This window comes from Odocoileus virginianus, chromosome 17, assembly GCF_023699985.2.
Source record: "Odocoileus virginianus isolate 20LAN1187 ecotype Illinois chromosome 17, Ovbor_1.2, whole genome shotgun sequence".
Classification (NCBI taxonomy): Eukaryota; Metazoa; Chordata; class Mammalia; order Artiodactyla; family Cervidae; genus Odocoileus; species Odocoileus virginianus.
In genome coordinates this window covers 18,580,984-18,600,017 of record NC_069690.1, presented here as the reverse complement: position 1 = coordinate 18,600,017, position 19,034 = coordinate 18,580,984, and the positions used below count along the sequence as shown (strand labels likewise).

Below are 19,034 nucleotides of genomic sequence, written 5' to 3'. Positions count from 1 at the left end.
TACAGTACATCTTGATTTCTGTCTCATACTCATTCTGGAAAAGAAGGTAAATGAATGGAATTGGGCACAAACTAAATTCTCTTTTTTAACCATGTTAAATTCAAAAAACCGTGTTGCATGTGTTTCAGTTTAAATGCAGGACTGTGACTCCACCATAAGTTCAAAAAGTCACTGTTCAGAGAATGAATGATGCAGAGATTTTGGGTGATTAGCTCAAGGCAGAGTCAAAGGAAAATATCTTTAAACTTCTCACACCTGACTTTGAATTCTTTTTCTACTGCTGATGCGTCAGCATGAAAATAACATTGGAATTTTAGACCTAAAAAATATATTCTCATTTTCTAAAGTTTAACAGCAAATGAATTAGGTGTTGACATTTTTAAGATTTAGTTAATTTGGCCATCAAAAAACATTTATAATGGATTTATATGAAGAGCATCAACATGATTTGGGTAACATGGTCTCCATTTAAAGAGCTAGTAAGTGGAGGAGTAAGCTGCCTTTTCTCCTACCTTTTCTAGACTATGGTTGGTCCCACTGCTATGCTCAAAAACCTCTTAATTCAGTGGTATTAAGCACATTCACAATGTCATGCAACTATCACCACTTCTGATTCTAGAACTTTCTCAACACCCCAACAGAAACTTTGTTAAGTTTATAGAATAGACTTCTGATTCTGTCATTCCTCACCACAAAAATCCTTCACTGGATTCTAAAATGCCTATTGAATAAAGATGAATTTACTTAGTTCAACATTCAAGGCCCTCCATGACTTGGCTCCAAATAGCTTAATTTCTCACTATTCACACATTCTAAACTCTAGTCATTCCCTAGAAGATGCTAATACTTACTCCATCCATTTGGAATATCCATCCTCCAATGTTACCAATCCAAATCCTTCTCATCCTTCAACACTCAACTAAAATGTCTTTTCCTACATGAAATCTTCTTACGTTTTTTTTCTGGGTGAGGCAATCTCTTCTTTTAAATCTTCTGACACAATCTACCATACATAATAGTTATTTCTTTAGTTCTTATCTCACCCCACTGACTCAAAGGAGAACATTTTTCTTGAGGGAAAACATTAAGAGGCAGTAGTGGGTTCAGAGCATTCTTGACCCACCAGACCAGTCAACATGGATTCAAACCCCTGCTCTATCATTTTTAAGTGACTTTGATCAAGTTATCTACCTCTCTGAGCTATAGTTTCTTCATCTTTAAAATGGAGATAAGAGTGAAGTATTGAAGAGTAATTCCTGACACACTAAATTTTTAAAAATTAAATAATTCATCAATATATCTCTATAACCTCCACAGGGATCAGTATTACTACAATGTTAAACATATAACAGTGCTAAATGTTTGGCCACATGAATAAATCAAGGTGAGGAGATATAGACTAAAGTGGTTAAAGTTAAGAATTTTGCTGTTCTTGGATTTTTCTACCAACTTTTCCTCTGTTTTGCCTTTCTAAGTGTCTGTCTTAGGCTTCACTGCTAAGGAGCCAGAACTGGTGATGGTGGGTAAATGAAAGTTTTTGTTTAAAAACATCAAATGCTTTTCAAGTAATCAGCTTGGAAACTAAAATGGGAAAGAGTGAAAATCAGATCCTTAATGCTCTCAGGATATGTAGATTTTTTTCTATCACTGTACTTTCCAATCTATATTATTTATATGATTGTATCATCTACTAGATTGCAAACCTGTTAAGTCAGACACTATCTTATTCAACAAATGTCTATTTAGCACCTACTATATGTTAGGTACCATTCTAAGTGCTGGGAACACAACACTTAGAGCAAAACAGAAAAAAATTCCTGGTTCTAGGAACATAGTTGATGCTTATGTTTATGGAATAAATGAAGAGGAAATTCTAACAATATGGAAATCTTCAAAATTCTTAAGATGTAGATTTCCGGGCCTCGCTGGTACTTTTGCTGCAGAAAGAGTGCACTTATATCTGCATTTACACATTTTATTTTGCTTGTTCTTAGCTTTTCACTGGCTCCTAAGGTTCCCTGAAGGTTATAGAACTCTTTCATAGCACTAGGGAATTACATATTGTGTATATAAAATACAGTCTACTAATACTATCAATTAAACTACTGCATCTGGGAGTAGTTTATTCAATAGTATTACATTACTGCCTACCAAAGACTTTAACTGGCTGAAATGGATATGTAGGTTCCCTCACTGTCTTTATGACAAGAAATTCCTGTTTTAACATTGCCTGCACAAGCCAAACCTATTATTCAAATAGAGACACTTCTGAAAGTAAAAGGAGAAACTTATTAATACCAGGACATCAGGTAAAATCCAGGAGTCCTGGCAAACTGGAGCACACTGTCATCCCGTTAGACTTTTCATTTCTACTGGTTTTAGGCTGTAATTGTTTCTAGCACAGAAGACTTATACCATGCATATTCTTCTCCATAAAATGTTAAGACTGTGTTTCATGTTAAAAAATATAATTTTTCTTAATTATTAGAGAATATATTTTTTGGTGGATATATTAGATTTTAAAACTATGAAAACACAAAAGCCAGAAGTTACCGAGGTCAGGGTAGAACTTAACTGCTCTTTCCATACCCGATTCATCTGCTGAACTCTGTAGGAAGGTTTGTAAACAGTTATAATCTAGACACTGTCTTTTTAAAAGTTGCATAAGGAGTTATTTAAAGATGCATGGTCTTTCAAAACCCAAGCTAAATTTTTGGTGGGCACTGATATAGTCATTTTATTAGTTTTAGTGAAAAACAGATGATTAACTGCATGATATACACGTTGACACTGTACACTTGATAACATCAAAATGTTCACAGATCTCAGATTTTCTAAAATGATATTAACTACTCGATTAGTTTTAAAAAGGTCTTCTGGTTTAAAATATTGTCTGCTGAAACTTACATATGCACTATAACATCCCAATTTTCTAGTCTTAGAAAAAAGTATAATAATATGGTACTCTATGTTTAAGATTACTAAAGATTATTTCTTTCCCTTTATATATATTTTTGACTCCATAAATGGGCTCTTTTATTGATGAAATATCAGATCCATTAGATGCCTAGCAATATATGTATTTAGAACTTACCTAAAACAACAGAGCCTCCAAAATAGTTTCTTCAAAGCACAATCCAAGATCACGTATTTAAAATTCAAAATATTATCTATTCTAAAAGCCTTCAACTTAAAAAAAAAAAAAAAAAGCACTGTCTAAAACCATGTTTAATGTATATGCCATGATTCTGAGATACTACAGAGGGAGCTGCTGGTACAGATGGATAATGTATTACATTGAAATCAAATAGGAACTTGAGATCCTATTAATCATTCAATACTTTTGTGTTTTAGGCAGAAGTTTTCTTATTTTTCAGAGGTAAACTGAGGGAAATCTTTTTTTTTTTGCTTTGGCTATAACAAATTTGTATTAAAAAGCACTGGACACAGAAAATGTTCCATTTAGGATACTAGAAAAATCAGGCAGAGCACATATGTAACTAACGCATTTCTTACGTTTCTATTTAGCTGTTCTAAAACACATAATTTCAGTATTTTTATACCCCAAGCTTCACCATGTCTTCTTTATTAAAAAAAAGTCTTTATAATCCTGTGGCAGCTATGGTTTAACTCTTTTTATATTAACAGGATTTATTTTTTTCCAAATGGCACAATCACTGAAAAGCACCTTTTTTCCCATGTATCATTCTACATATAGCTAAAAATTATATGACAGAAAAAAGAATACTGAGGTTTAGGTTTGAAGGTTTTTCCATTTGTAGCCAGCTAATAACTGTGAAAGCACAGGTGTCAATCTTTTAACCTAAAGGTAAATAAAGTAAAACACTTAAGTAAATGGTATACTAGAGGGTTCCACAAATATTTCATGACAAAGGCTTTTAATACAAACATTCATGAACAATTTTAGGGAAAGGAATTTCATAGAAACATTCTGCTAGCTAATGAAACGGCTGAAATCAGCTACCAACAGCTATTACATCACCTATGCCACCCATGGTTTTAAACTGTAACGGTGCTAAATTTTCGCTGCTCTGCAAGTATTTGAAATAAAAATGAATCTAGGATCTCCCAGACTCAAATTATGAACAACAATAATAATAAGCATTGAGAATTTCTACTTTTAATAGCATACATTTTAAAGGAATAACAAATCCAAGTATAAAAAATTAATGCCTGATATAAAGAATTCATGCTTGATCTACAAGACAAAACAGACAAGGATATAATGAATTAGCTACATGTTCAGTGAAGAAAATACTTGATATTTATTAAAATACCCCATATATTCATCAATTATCTCATATGAAAACATTCTTTCCCCACAGATGGCCTAAGTGCAATAAAGGGTTAACAGCAGCTCTGGGTTGCCCCAAACTTACACATTCCATAAGTCTTTAGGACTGGCCCCTGAGAAATAACCTTTGAACTCTTGCAATATCCTGCCTCATAAGAATGTCTTAGCATACCTGATGCTTTGGCCACACCAGATGGCTTATGCTAACAATGTGATTTATGGTGAACACCTGTTTTTGTTCACCTGGGGCCCTGGGCCAGCTGTATTAGTTCAACCTCTGGGTGAGAAAGGAGGAGGGGCTAGAGACTGAGTAGCTAACGTCAGTCCTGAAGGCTCCCTGACTTCCAACAAAAACCCCGGACACCAAGGCTAAGGTGAGCTTCCCTGGTTGAAAACATTTTACTCCTGTGGTCACACACTTTTGCTGGGAGAATTAAGCACTATCTGTGCAGTTTCACTAGGAAAGCACAGCTGGAACTTTGTGTCTGGTTTCTCTTGGACTCTGCCTTATGTAGCTTTCTCCTTTGCTGATTTTAATCTGTATCCTTTTGCAGTAATACACTGTAACCATGAGTAGAACAGCTTTCCTGGGTCCTTGAGTCCTTTCACCAAATCATCAAACCTGACAGTAATCTTGGGGACCTCTGACACACCTGTAAATCCAGTAAAATTCTTATTTAAAAAGAAAATTTCCTCATTTCCAAAGAGGCAGAAATGATTTTACACACTCACAGGAATGCCTTGTAATATATGGATTCCCTTCCCACCAACAGAAAGGATAAATAAAGGTGGTGGCTCCTGGCCAAACGTAGAAATTTACTTGTGCTGAATGAAACAAGTACTGCCCCCCTCCTACCAGCTTCCTTCTTTTCTTCAATCAGGAGCCATGTTATCACCAGAAAGTCCAGAAATGGAATCGTTAATGCTCTTACTCAGTTGCTACTACTAACCTATAGCTGAGAAGAAGAAAAACTTTCTCAATCCATCCTTAGGTTAATTTTATATACTTAAAAAAAAAAAAATTTCTTGCAGCATGTGGGGCTGAACTGGGGTCCCCTGCATTGCAAGGTGGTTTCTTAACCAATGAACTGCCAGAGAAACCCCTAATTGTATATGTTTAAAGAAAAGGTGTGTCAGAACCATCTTACCTGGCCCAAGATCTCAGTTTTGAACACTAAAAGGTGTACAAAGACACTCTATCAGCCAGGAGCTGGTCAAAGGTCAGTCATTTCTTGAGAATGTGTAGGAGTAGGGTGCCCCAAGTTCACCGAGATAACCCTTTACTGCACAGAGGGATGCGTTCCATAAAGGACTGAAGGTTGAAGTATCACCAAGAATTACAGTATTCAAGAGCTCTCTTTATTTTTCACCTTACCCAAGTGGTTAAAAAAAAGAGAGAGAGAGCAGTATTATCTTCTTGACAGACTAGCAATTGTTGTATGGTGACAAAGGACTTTACCAAACTCTGTTAAAAACACAGCTGCCTCAATGGTTTCATCAGCAAAAAAGGAATAGCAATAACCTATCTCACAAGGCTGTGGGGATGAAGTGAAACATCTATTCAGAAGTCTTGTTTTGTGGTATCACCACTCAGGATATATTGATAATGTTGAGCTTTTTCAGATACTTGGGATTTCAAAATTACCTGGTTCTAGGTACTCAATCACTTCTGCAAGGATGAGATTTAATATACTTCAAGGCATGAACCCCAGAAGGTGCTATTGGAACAAATTAATTAAAAAATTGTTCCCTTCTTTCACATTCCCTGGTTAGGATACATTTCTTCAAAATAGTCAATGTGTGGAGGTTGGAGTATGTCAAGGGCAGAGAGTACCTGGGGAAAGGAAAAAAAAAAGAAGCAAAATTTAGAGGAAAAAAAAAAAGAACCAAAATATGACATAAATGCAAAAAAGCACTCTTAACTCATTAATGATTTCAGGCTTCATTATAATTGCCCACTGAGATGAACTAAATTTATCAACCAAGAAACACTGAAACATTAAGATAGGCTTTGTAAAATTACTATCAAAGACAATTTTAGCTACACCAATACGAGAGAGGCAATTGGGATATACTACATGCTACCAGAACACCTGCACAGGAGAATGCTGGAAAGAAATGCCTTATTTCTAACAATCAGATTCGCTCTAAGAGCCTGAGAGCTCTACCTACCATTCATCCTTTACTCCTCTGTTCAAAAATGTTTACTATGTGTATTTTATCTGGTAGGCACTTTGGGAGGCTCTTCGGTAAAACTGATGAATAAAAATAACCACCCCACTTTCTCGACTAGGGGAGAGGAAGGCATTAAATAGTTAACAAAAACGGAGCTGTGACATTTATTATTATGAAGGAAAAAAGTACAGAGCAGTGGAAGAAAAAGCTTCCCTGAAGGAACACCAAGAGTTGCAGGGTGAATAGGAGTTGGTCAGGCAGTGTAAAAGCACTGAGGCAGGAAAGAACCTGGAGGATTCTAGAAACAGAAATGCCAGTGCCTATGGAACACAGAGGGTGGGAGGAAAACAGACCGGGAGAAAATAGAAGAGAAAGGCAGGAGTATATCACACAAAATCTCTTTAAACTATGGAAAGGGTTTTGGATTTTATTCCAAGTACAGAAAAAGAAGTCACTAGGGTGGGAAAAAAAAGACTTTAAGGTACCTGAAATTCAAGTCCTTTATAAAAGCTGCACACTACCAATGTGACTTCTGCCATAGAAACATAATAGGCCTTCTTCCCCTACCAACTGTCTACCAACTCCTTTAAGCCCCATCTATGATGTCACACCTAAGTATTCAAACCTATCATGCCAATGAGAAATATCATGCTCAAAGGATTTGGAAGAAGGTATTTAACAGGAAATAAACTGTGTAGTACAAGTTCATATTTCCTGATCTTTAGCTTAGTTTTTCAAGAAAAAATTTGTTATGGAGAACTTCAAACATATAAAAGTGGGTAGAATATTAGAATACTCATGTAATCAAGACTTGGCCTTAGTAGTTATCCTCATGTGACCTTTCTCCATTCATCTATACCCTCCATTCTCCCTGTAAAATTTTGAAGAAATTTTCAGCTGTACATCAGTAAATATTTCTAAAAGCTAAAAACTTTTTTAAAAGTACAATGAACAAATCTGAAAATTTAATGTTTTTCAACACCATCAAATACCCAGTGCTCAGATTTCTAAATTTCTCATTTTTGGGGGAAGGAAAAAGAAAGTGTTAATCTAAATTAGGAGCTGAAGAGGATTTACACATTATGGTTGATGCATATCTAGCAAGTTTTACCTATAAATTTCTCCTCTATTTCTCTTTTCCCCTTGCAATTTATGTATGGAAGAAACTTTGTTCATTTTATTTTAGTATTTTTATTTATTTGGCTGCATCAGGTCTTAGTTGTGGTACGCATGATCTTTGATCTTTAGCCTGTGAACTCCGAGCAGTGACATGTGGGATCTAGTTCCCTCACCAGGAATCGAGCCAGGTCTTCTGCATTGGGAGCACAGAATCTTAGCCACTGGACTACCAGGGAAGTCCTTTGTTCATTTTAAAGGTTATTATTATTTTTTTTAGCCAATAATTTGTTTATACTTTATAAAGTTTTTAATTAAATGAAACCTCCTTTACTAAAAAAGCCTTCCCTCACTTAGGGCTTCCCTCATAGCTCAGTAGGTAAAGAATCCGCCTGCAACGCAGGAGACCCCAGTTTGATTCCTGGGTCGAGAAGATCTGCTGGAGAAGGGATAGGCTACCCACTCCACTATTCTTGGGCTTCCATTGTGGCTCGGCTGGTAAAGAATACACCTGCAATGCAGGAGACCTGGGTTTGATCCCTGGGTTGGGAAGATCCTCTGGAGAAGGGAAAGGCTACCCACTCCAGTATTCCGGCCTGGAGAATTCCATGGACTTGCCAAGAGTTGGACACAACTGAGTGACTTTCACTTTCACTTTAATACCAGTTAAGTATAAAGGTTTTTAAATAGTTTAGATGTTTATAAAGAGTATCCTTAGTTTATAAAGAATATCTGTATTTCCTTTCTGAATTAAAATGTTTATACTTGGAAATTTTGGTATAAACGGAAAATAACAGATTTTCCAGTTTCTTCATAGAATAATTTTTACCATATGAAAGATAAATTACTTCATTTCTATATTTTTAAACACCTATAATTAGCTGGTGTCACAAATTCACATAAATTCATTTCTCATTATGTGATAGAACAATTTTTAACATGAATATTTGATGCTTTGAGGAAGGCAGTTAGAAATTAGTGTTTTACTTGACAACTTTTGGACTCTAAGCTCTGTATCTGAACAACATACATCCTGTCTTGGGGGGAAACAGAATGCAGTGAGTGACAGCGTCCATTAGACAAAGCTATTTTACACTTCAAATCTATCTGCTATAATTAGAGGTTATCTAAAGGAAAGTGACAACCATACATTTTAAACCTTGATAGAGAAGAATGAGGCTTTCTTACTCCAAATTTGAGGAGGCTTTCTGTAGAACAGCCATATAAAATAGGGTTAGACATGTGCACCAAAGCATTTAGCTGTGGTTCTTGGCTTTGAAGGTATAATACTTTAAACTCTATCCGGAATTTTTTAAATGCCCATTGTCTTATCTTCCTGTTCTTTCTACCTCAAAGTGTTTATCAGATGACAGCACTCACTGTTTCCAGGTGGCAAAAACAGTGCTTAGAGATGATTCAGGAATCTCAGAAGTGATGTAAATGAGTTAAGTGAGAAGGAACATTAGCAGAGTTTCAAACCCCAGACTTCATGACTGACTCACTATTTAAACAGTCCAAGTCCTTCTATAACCCCTTTATTATTTATGGGAATAGAGTATGTGAGATTAGCCTTATGATGTAAATAGGAGGTCACTTGTAAAGAGTCAAAGTATCCCAAAATGCCACAGACTCAAGACTCTGAGGATCTCAAACACACAAAAAGCAAGCTGATTTGTCTAATTAAAAAATGAACTAAAGCTCAGTCCTGAAATAATGGTCATTACCAGTGTCTCAGCACATTTCTCAAATCTTTTAAGAGTTGGACAAAAGCTCATTGTGGTAGCTGCTTTTCAGAATTTTAACCTCTGTGATGTTAGAAGATTCACTAAAATTAGTTACATTAGTAAATGGTTTAGTGGTTTTTTTTTTTTTAGTTAACCCTTTATCAATAAAACAATTGCTGTAAATAATCTCAATCCTAAATGTAAAGACTAAAAATTTAACTGTTTGTGGAATTCAAATTTAATTAATTCAAATCCCAAATTTAAGCAAAGGAGCTCCCACGGCCTCTTCATTCTCTCACCTACCCCCACTCCCAATAGATTTTAAGTTAAGGTAGAGAATGTTATTTTTTTGAGCTGTAACATATAGTAAAATATACAGATTGTAGTGTATAATCTGAATAATTTTTATACACATAAAGCATATAACATGACAAATTTTTATTCCATGGCTAAAAGGTAGATCAAGAAATTAAGGATTTCAACATCCCAGAAAGCCCCCTTGCTCCTTTCTAGTCAAAACCCATACCTGCTCAGAGGTTACCACTATTCTCATTTCCATCACCCTGGATTCCTTTTGCCTGTCCTTGAACTTTACGTAAATTAAATCATAAAAAATCAAGTCTTTTGTATATGGTTTCTCTCATTTACTGTTACGTCTGTGAGATTCACCCATGTATGAATCTTCATCCTTTATATTGATGTGTAGGATACCATCATATCAAGGGAATATAACACAAAGTATTTATCCAGAGTACTGCTGGCAAACTTGGGGGTTGTTTCTAAATGTTATTATGAATGAAGCTGCTATGAACATTTTTGTACATGTCCTTTGGTAGATATATGCAATCATTTACCTTGGGTATACCAAAAAGAACTGCTGGGTCACTGGGCAGGTGTATATTTAGCTTTAGCAGAAACTGTGGCAGAGAACAACCAATTCTGACTCTGAGCTGAATGTTTCTTTGACTTGCTGTTCGTTGCTGTTGTTATTATAATCACACATAAACAACCTGTCTCAGAGGACCCTGGCCTTCTGCCTGACTGTTAAACTAAAGTGCCTTTGTTCAGCTCACAGAGATAATCTGACTCTGCCTACTGTGAATGTTTGCAAGAGATTAACACATCTCTTCCACAGGCAGGCCATGCCAGTAGATGTGTTACAAGACTGATGGTCTTTTTTACTTTACTCCCTCACTGCCTCTCCCTCTCTGTTCTGCCTTTTGACTTTAGTTCCTCAGCACTTTTCTCTTTGGTTCTATAAAAGAAATTGGCATCTAGATACCAACAAGATGGTTACTTTGACACATTAGTCTGCCATCTTTTTGGACAGTCGGCTTAAACTCGTATTCCTTGCCTCAGCACCTTGTCTCCCAGGAGCAGAGCAAATTGGACTCGGTAACAAATTACCAGTTCTCCTAAGTGGGTTTACAAATCTACATTCTTACCAGCAACAATAAGCTTCAGTTGATTCACATCCTCATCCACAACGGGTATTGTCAGTCTTTCACTTCAGCCATTCTGGTGGGTATATAGTAGTATCTCCCTAATCTTAATTTACATTTCCCCAATGACTAACAACTTTGAGCAATCCGTCATAGGCTTATTAGCCATTTGGTTATCCTATTTTTGGTGAAATTCTTAAGTCTTTTACTGATGGGCAAAAATTTTGATTTGGAAGAGCTCTTTATAAGATATATAACGTTCAGATACAGAATTTACAGTCTGAAAAAACATCAAGTAAAATATTTATTTCTAATGGCTTTCCTCAAATGCTAAACATTTATTTAAAAAATTGTTCTATCACATAATAAATTCTGGAAACAAGTTTTTTGCTGGATGATGTCTGAGGTCTGTCTTTTCTTTCTCTTAAACTTCTGTGCTGCATATACTTAGTTGCTTCAGTCGTCTGACTCTTTGCAATCCTATGGACTGTAGCCCGCCAGGTTCCCCTGTCCATGGAATTCTGTCCAAGAATACTGGAGTGAGTTGCCATGCCCTCCTCCAGGGAATCTTCCCAACCCAGGGATCGAACTCAGGTCTCCTGCACTGCAGGCAGATTCTGTACCATCTGAGCCACCAGGGAAATCCCTTAAACTTCTGATGAGCATCAATTTTTAATGTTAATGGTGTCCTAGTTAACATTTTTCAAAAAAATGGTCAATGCTTTACTTGTCTAGTTAAGAAATCTTTGCTTATCTCAAAGTTGTGAAGACATTTTTCTATGTTTCATTCCAGAAGCTTTGTTATTTTACCCTTCACATTTAAGTCTCTGATCCATTTTGAATTAATTTATGTATATGTCATGAAGTAGATCTCTTTCACTGTTCTTGTTGTTACGGTTCAGTTGCTAAGTCGTGTCTGACTCTTTTGCGACCCTATGGACTATATAGCCCATCAGGCTTCTTTGTCCATGGCATTTCCCAGGCCAGAATACTGGAGTGGGTTGCCATTTTCTTCTCCAGGGGATCTTCCCCACCCAGGGATCAAACCCTTGTCTCCTACATTGGCAGGTGGATTCTTTACCAATGACCCACCAGGGAAACCCAGATTTTTTTCAAATGGGTATCTAATTGATTTTGGTTTATTGGAATGGCCATCCACTCCCCTCTGGATTGCAGTGGCACCTATCTTATAAATCAGGTGAGCACATACATGTATGCCAGTTTATAGACATACATGTATGTCTATTCCATTTATCCATCTATTCTTCTACTGCCTTGATTATTATAGCTTCATATGTTTCAATACTTGGATGTCTGAATTCGTTTAACTTCTTCAAGATTGTCTCGACTAGTTCAGGTCTTTTCCATAAACTTTAGAATGTTTGTCAATTTCCAAACACACATACACATAAAACCCTGCTGGGATGCTCATTGGGATTACATTGAATATATGGCTCAACTCGGGTAAAGCATGCATATTAACCACAGTGACTATTTCAGCCCATGTATACAAGCTACTGTATTATTATAAATGCATCAAGAGTACCACAAAATTTAGGCACAGAGCAATAAAAACCCCAAATCCACTAATAAGTAACCTATTCTAAGTATCCTTTGCCCTTTCATACTCCTTAGCAGCAGAACCATTAGCATTAATAATGTCTGTAGCCAAATAGCTTGTCGGCATTCAGAGAAGGGTCCTATTGGTATGATTCTTTCCTACTTATGAACCCAGAGAGGCCTTGTTTGAGTTCAGTCAGACTATACGAAGGAAAACAAATCATTCTTCTTTGCTTTCTCTACCTCCTCTTTGCCCTCCTCCACTCCAGAACTAACAGGTGGAGAAGAAGTAACTCCAAGATTTCATATTTTTTCCTGTCACTTTCACTCACTCACTCACTCTTCAATAGACTGTCTACCTACTGTGTGATTAGTGCTGTTACCTAAGGACAAGAAAAACCCAAGAGCTGTTTAACAAGGGCTCATGGCAGGAATCGGAGGGTCCTAAGGAGGCTTTGGATGGGCTTTAGAGGGCTAGTGAATGTCTAAAATGAAGCAAAAATTGTGTGCATATATATTTTTCCAAAAGAGGGTACCTAGCATTCATCAGGTTCTCAAAGACTGAAAAAACCCTCAAACACCCCTTTTCCATGCTGTTAAAATGACAACCATGTCTGTGAAGTAGAGAATATACAGTCACATCTCAAATTCTGACTAGATACTTCTGAGATGCTACTACACTAGTAAACAACATCGATCTTCAGAAAGTTAAACCCATTTCTGGCACCTTAAATTACTACATCACAGTGAACTTATCCTATAAGATGAACAAACATTAAGGAAAAAACAATGTGTGTGTATGTGTGTATCTCAATCAGTCAGATCACCTGAAATCAATGAATATGATACAAGGACTTTGAAGGTTCTGCTCAAAAGAAAATCCAAAGTCTTCCAGGACTCTGAAGCTATTCTCTGACACATACAAAGTGATCCAAATTAAAACCCAACCTTCCTGCAACAGCCAGGTGAATCTTTCTAAATGCCATTTTCATCATGACATTCCTTTCTCTTCTTCTAGTCAATCAAATCTTAATCTCAAAAGGCTCATCTTAAGGTTTACCTTCTCCTTGTTAAAATCATCTTTGAGAGTCTTAAGTTAAGGACAATTACTCTCTCTTTCTTAATAGTACAATACTTACCTGTCATCTTTCACCTGAGAAGCTTTAAAAAAAGTACCGCTACCTGTAATCTCAATCCCAGAGATTACAATTTAGTAGGTCTGGGATGAAACCCATGAAGTTTCATTTTTTAAGACTCACCTGGTGATTCAAATATACTTTGAGGTTTGGTTGCCCAGCTTTTCACTCTGCACAGAGCAGAGTATCCTGCATTAATGTTTAACCAGGCAGGTAGTCCTCCCACAGCACTGTTATCACAGTATTTATCACATTACTAAACTCCCCGAGGGTAGAAACCCCTAGAAGCTGATGGAGTTTAGGGATATAGGATGCACACAATAAATGTCTACTAAAATAATGAATATGGGCTCTGAAGCAAGACAGATTTAAATTCCAATCTTGTGCCACCTTGACCTTGGGCAAGTTACTTAACTCTAAGCTTTGGTTTCCTTCTCTGTAGAGTAGGGATAACAAACCCCATCTGACAAGATTTCTACATATTAATATACGTAAGTGTCTACATACTTCTTGACACTCAGTAACAAATGCTCAAGCATCTGGTCTACTTCCTTTAAAAAAGGACCATATTTTAAACTTGTTTTTTGGTATTCTTCACATGACCTAGCACCACACTCTGCACACAGGACACAATTAATAAACACCTGTTGCCTTAACTACATCAAATACCAGTTGCCTCTTAGATTGGCATTCCACACATACCAGGTATGCTGGCCTCAAGATACTTCTGTAGATTTCAGAGCATGGCATAAATTCATTATGTATAAAATAGTGGTGCCATGATGTCTTCAACTCCAACTATCTGCCTCACTTTCGAACATTCCCACAAAAGTCACAAGCACTCTTTTACGATAGACCTCAGGAGCTCCGAACAGTAGTTGCTGTGTGTTAATATGTGATTTTCAAGGACGCAATTTGTTTCTTTTCTTACACTACTCACTCTGACACTCTCTCTGTAACTTAATTAGCTACTCTATAGGAATGAGTCATGAGCAAAGATAGTAATACATACAGATAGTGGCCAATTACACCATCCCTCCTTTATAAAAGAAGCCGAGATAGGTCTGAATATAATAAACCATTGAAACCTGGAGTAAGTGAATTTCTGATGCCACCTGCAAAATATCTCTTTTCCATGGATCCCTTTACTTGAGTCTCTGACAATGTATATATAAGGTGTGTAACTCTTTTGATGCTGGGTTGGTATTCACAAGGCAAATTTGAGAAATAAATAACTAAGCAAGCATTAGACATAAATCTAAAATCACTTCCAAAATTTCAGGAACTAGTCATGAAATAGCAACTGGAATGATGTTTTGAAAGTTACTGAAACAAACACACACATTGTTAAGCAGTTCCAACTGAATAAAAGACAAAACAATAACTTTCTAAAAAAGTTTAAGGAAAATGGATTGGGGGGGGCAATCAGTAAAATGAAATATGTCAAACCAAGGAGCTTCAAACAAAAACACATTGTAAGTTTGATATTCCCAGTTTTACCAAATACTTCAGACTTCTATAAATTTTTGTCTTAAAGTGTGATTCACACTTTGGCCAAAGTTCTTAAAGTTCCTGTGCAAACCAGCAGTCAGATTCATAAGCAATTATTATTTTCCTGACTTTTATTTCAGCAATTAAAATAGCACAGGTTGAGAACCAAATGTAGAATGTGAGGCAGTTTTACTTTTCATATGAAATTGAAAACTAACAGTCTAACACTAACATCCACCGGGGAAATTTTACATGTATCAAACTTTTAATTCAGGATCAGTTGAAGAGAAGCTCTCTCAAACCACTATGATTCTCTTTCTCCATGAGTCTTGATATCTCTAAGCAGAGCAATATATAAGATAACCCATATTATCTTTAAGAGCTGTATTGTTTTTCAGAGGAAAAACTGTTTTCTTATATCTTTAACTCTGATTTAAAATACTAAAAGATAAAAGTAAGGCATTTAAAATCAGGGGCCAGTTACTTCTATTTAAATCACTCAGACTGCATACTATACTCTATTTTTACATCGAGTATTAGTACTGTTCCCAAGCTAAGTTTTAACATTTGCTTTATATCAATTAATATTTCTGTCAATCAATAAATCCTAGAATTCATTTAAATTTGCTCATTCACAAAAAAGGTCTATTTTGTCTCAGGTTTCCAAATCCCTTAATATGGTAATGTACCCTTTTTAAGTCTCTTCTGCTCTTTACTAACATAATTAAACATGCTTAGGAAATAGTTATCCCAAACACCAACTTCACTTACATTATCATGTTTAAAAAAACACAACATCTTCAATTCCCGGAAGACCCTTTTGCAAGAGACCAGATTCTGGAAGACGTTGGGCATCTTTTTGAGTGCTACTCTCTTTCCATCTCTTGGATCTGTTACTGACCTAAAGACACAATATTTAGGGGGAGAGGAAAAAAAGACAGAGAAATCAATTCCAAACTTTGCTCTTCAACGTTTCATCATATGACAGATACCTTTATGTTGAAACACTCAATATTAAATCCACTTAATAATGCTTAAGGTATCAGTGAGAAAGATTAAAAAAAAGTATAACCAAACAGAATGTTTAGCCCACCCAACTCATCTGCCATGTTGCTTCTTTTTTTAAATCCCTAAATTTCTATAAAAACTAAAATCTTCCGGAGAGGTCACTTAGCAATACATCTGAGGTAGAAGGGCTATTAGTGGTAAAGCTATTTTAAGCATGAGGGGAAAAGTACAGAACATTAACATGATTGAAGTCAAATTGGTTTTATGCTTCATTTTCAGAACCAAACGTGATCACTTTTAATTCAGTGTATAGACTACAATTGGAATATTTCTTATGTAAATGGACATCTTTTAGTAATATGGTTTTTAGGACATTTCAGGACACAAGCGTGTCCCCTCATAAGTCTGAGTGGAAGTTTAGGGCTGTGGCATCTTGGTTATGATAATGTCTTCCCTTTTGTTTCTCAGTTCTTGGTATGATAGCTGCCTCCTGTGGTTACTCTCTCTTTAATAACTCAGTGTCTGCCTTTTCTCTCTTTTAGCCTTCTAACATCTATATTGCCAATTCCTTGCATTACAGTTCCCCGTGTTTGAAGTACTAAGTGTTTTCCATTTTTCTGACTGGACCCAACTGATACATATTAAGTCAAAGTTTTTGGTAATTATGGCCAATTGGCCATTTGGCTAACTGAGCTTCCATGGATTAATCTAAAGCTTTTTTTTTTGCCTTCTATCCATCATGGATGACTGGTTGTCTTTGCAGAATTCATTCCTGTCAGATTTATTTTGCTAGGTAATTATCACTCTCAGCTACCGTTATCTTTCATTTTCTCTTTCAGTCATTTTATGATTTGGCTCTTCTTCCCAGATTTCTATCATTTTGAAATCTGGTCTGTATGTCACCAATGCCTTTATCTAAGTTATTAATTAAAGTTTAGAACAAGACTGAGGACAAAGCTCTTCAACAGATGTAATACTAGAAGCCATCTTTATTCTTTTAATTATTTACTTAACTACAATCACTTAGTTTATTTCTTCCTCTTGTCCAGGAGGAAATAAGACACTCATCAAATTACTTTTCTGAAAATAAAGCATTCCTTTTATATAACTGTCTAAAAATCATACCAAACTTCTTTATGAATATCATCACTTCTTTACAAATTTATCTCAGTGATTGCTACTTCCTTTCCTGAGTTCTCGTTACTCTTAAATGGTGCAGCCTAGTATTTTTAAAACAGCATGAGGACTCTACTTTCTCCCACTGATAGGAAATTTGGTAAAACAAGTATTATCATTTTTAACTCTTCAATACCTTGAAATGTAATTCAACTACGCTAAGAGACCTAATATTTTTGACTGTTGTTTAAAAAATACCAAGCAAAATCTGTAACACTGCTTAGAATCCACATAATCCAGGAAAGCAAAATACAAAGGAAACCAAATATAATATTATATTGACTATTACATTTTTTTCATATTTAAATATCCCACTTCTGTACCTAGATACCAGAAGATAAAAAGTCAATGAAACAGCAAGGAAAGGAAATTCTGGATCACACACTGCATAGCAGTCACTGCCTCTTGAGTCTTCTTTAACGGAGGACAGTTAATTAGCGTTTCTTTGTCTTTTATGACATTACCACTTTGGAAGAGTACAGGCCAGTGATTTTGTAGACAGCTCCTCAATTTGGGTCTGACATTTTCTCAGGATTAGATTCAGGTTGATGCTGTTAGCTGCTGTTGTGTCGACTCTGCAGCCCCATGGGCTGTAGCCCGCCAGGCTCCTCTGTCCATGGCATTCTCCAGGCAAGAATACTAGAGTGGGAAGCCAGTCCCTTCTCCAGGGGATCTTCCTGACTCAGGGATCTAACTGGGGTCTCCTGCACTGCAGGCAGATTCTTTACCATCTGAGCCACTAGGGAGTGTATTTTTTAACCGGAATGACCCAGATGTCTTCTCAGTGCATGACTTTAGTAGGCACATGATGTCAGTTTTTCCCATGACTGATGATAACTGTAATCATTTGGATGAAGTGTTCTTTCAGGTTTCTACACTGTAAAGTTACTTTTTCCTTTTGTCTAACTGTGTAAATATTCCTCATCAAATTCTGACCCAGTACGTTTAGCATCCTTTGACAGCTTTATTGCCTGAATCAATGATCACTACAATGTTGCCAAATGGCACTTTAGTAATCTTTAATGTCTAATAATAGCTACCCTGCACAATATTAATTTTAAAAAATGAGTAAATTGATTTAACACATAACCCTTTTCAAAGGCCTCATGTAGCAAAAATTCTTTGCAACTTCTGACTTTTCACTGGTCTTGACCCTACCATGGTGAGAAAAGCTGTTCTAAGATAGACCCACTCTTGGCTCAAGGTTAGTACTGTTCCTTGTAATGTTTTAAGGTAAAATTCACAAAGCAGCATTTTATGCAAAAGCCAGTCATGCCTGTGGCTGGTAACAATATAACTCTAATGAATGTGAATGGCAGTGCAGTAATTTCACGCCATGTTGAGTTTGTTCTCTCTTAACTTGAGGTAGCAGATGCTTTGGTTCAGCACAAACGTTACCACACAACACAGATAAGTGTGGAAGCCTGTTCTTTTATTTTCTTTGTTACTGAATGGCTTGCTGTGCTTAGTCTCTGTTGCTGCAATACCCTGGTTATCTCGACTGCACTTGTTAAAGCAACTCCTGCTGTAGAGATAATGAACAACATTTAGGGCAACTTTCCTCCTTTCAGAAAAAGGAGCTATCCTTCGCCCTACAATTCAGTTATGACCAGTTACTTTCTCTAAAGTACTCTATGCACTAAATAAAACGGTGCATCTGTCCTTTCATCTGCTTACCTTCACAGGCATTCCAGTTATACTAACAGGCACTTCCTCAGTTTTAAATTAACATTTGATTCTGTAAACACTTAAAAGTTTTCAAAAGAGAAAAACAAAAACAAAGAAAGTTTTAAGGGTTGTGAGAAAGAATTCTTTCTTATATCTTCTTGGGTTCATCAGTTCTTCTCTGAATTTAAAATGTAAGTTTAACTGTTTTTTAAATAGCCAGAAG

The 19,034-nt window shown here is 36.2% G+C and overlaps 1 protein-coding gene and 1 long non-coding RNA gene across 4 annotated transcripts in view; both read right to left on the bottom strand.

The window, feature by feature from the left end:
- Positions 1-19,034, bottom strand: part of NLK (nemo like kinase) — a 123,666-nt gene that overhangs the window by 45,030 nt on the left and 59,602 nt on the right. For all 3 annotated transcript variants that reach the window (XR_011492145.1, XM_020884783.2, XM_020884784.2), the window contains exons 2-3: positions 15,731-15,860; positions 6,094-6,149 (exon numbers count right to left, since the gene is read on the bottom strand). Coding sequence is in view for 2 of the 3 variants with exons in the window: in XM_020884783.2 (XP_020740442.1) it covers positions 6,094-6,149; positions 15,731-15,860 (186 nt within the window). In the remaining variant the exon portion in view is untranslated. The remainder of the gene's footprint in view (positions 1-6,093; positions 6,150-15,730; positions 15,861-19,034) is intronic.
- LOC139039024 (uncharacterized) lies at positions 3,502-6,087 on the bottom strand. The gene is made up of 2 exons (XR_011492148.1): positions 5,961-6,087; positions 3,502-4,219 (listed from the first exon to the last, which is right to left on the bottom strand). It is a non-coding gene; the product is annotated as an uncharacterized lncRNA (long non-coding RNA).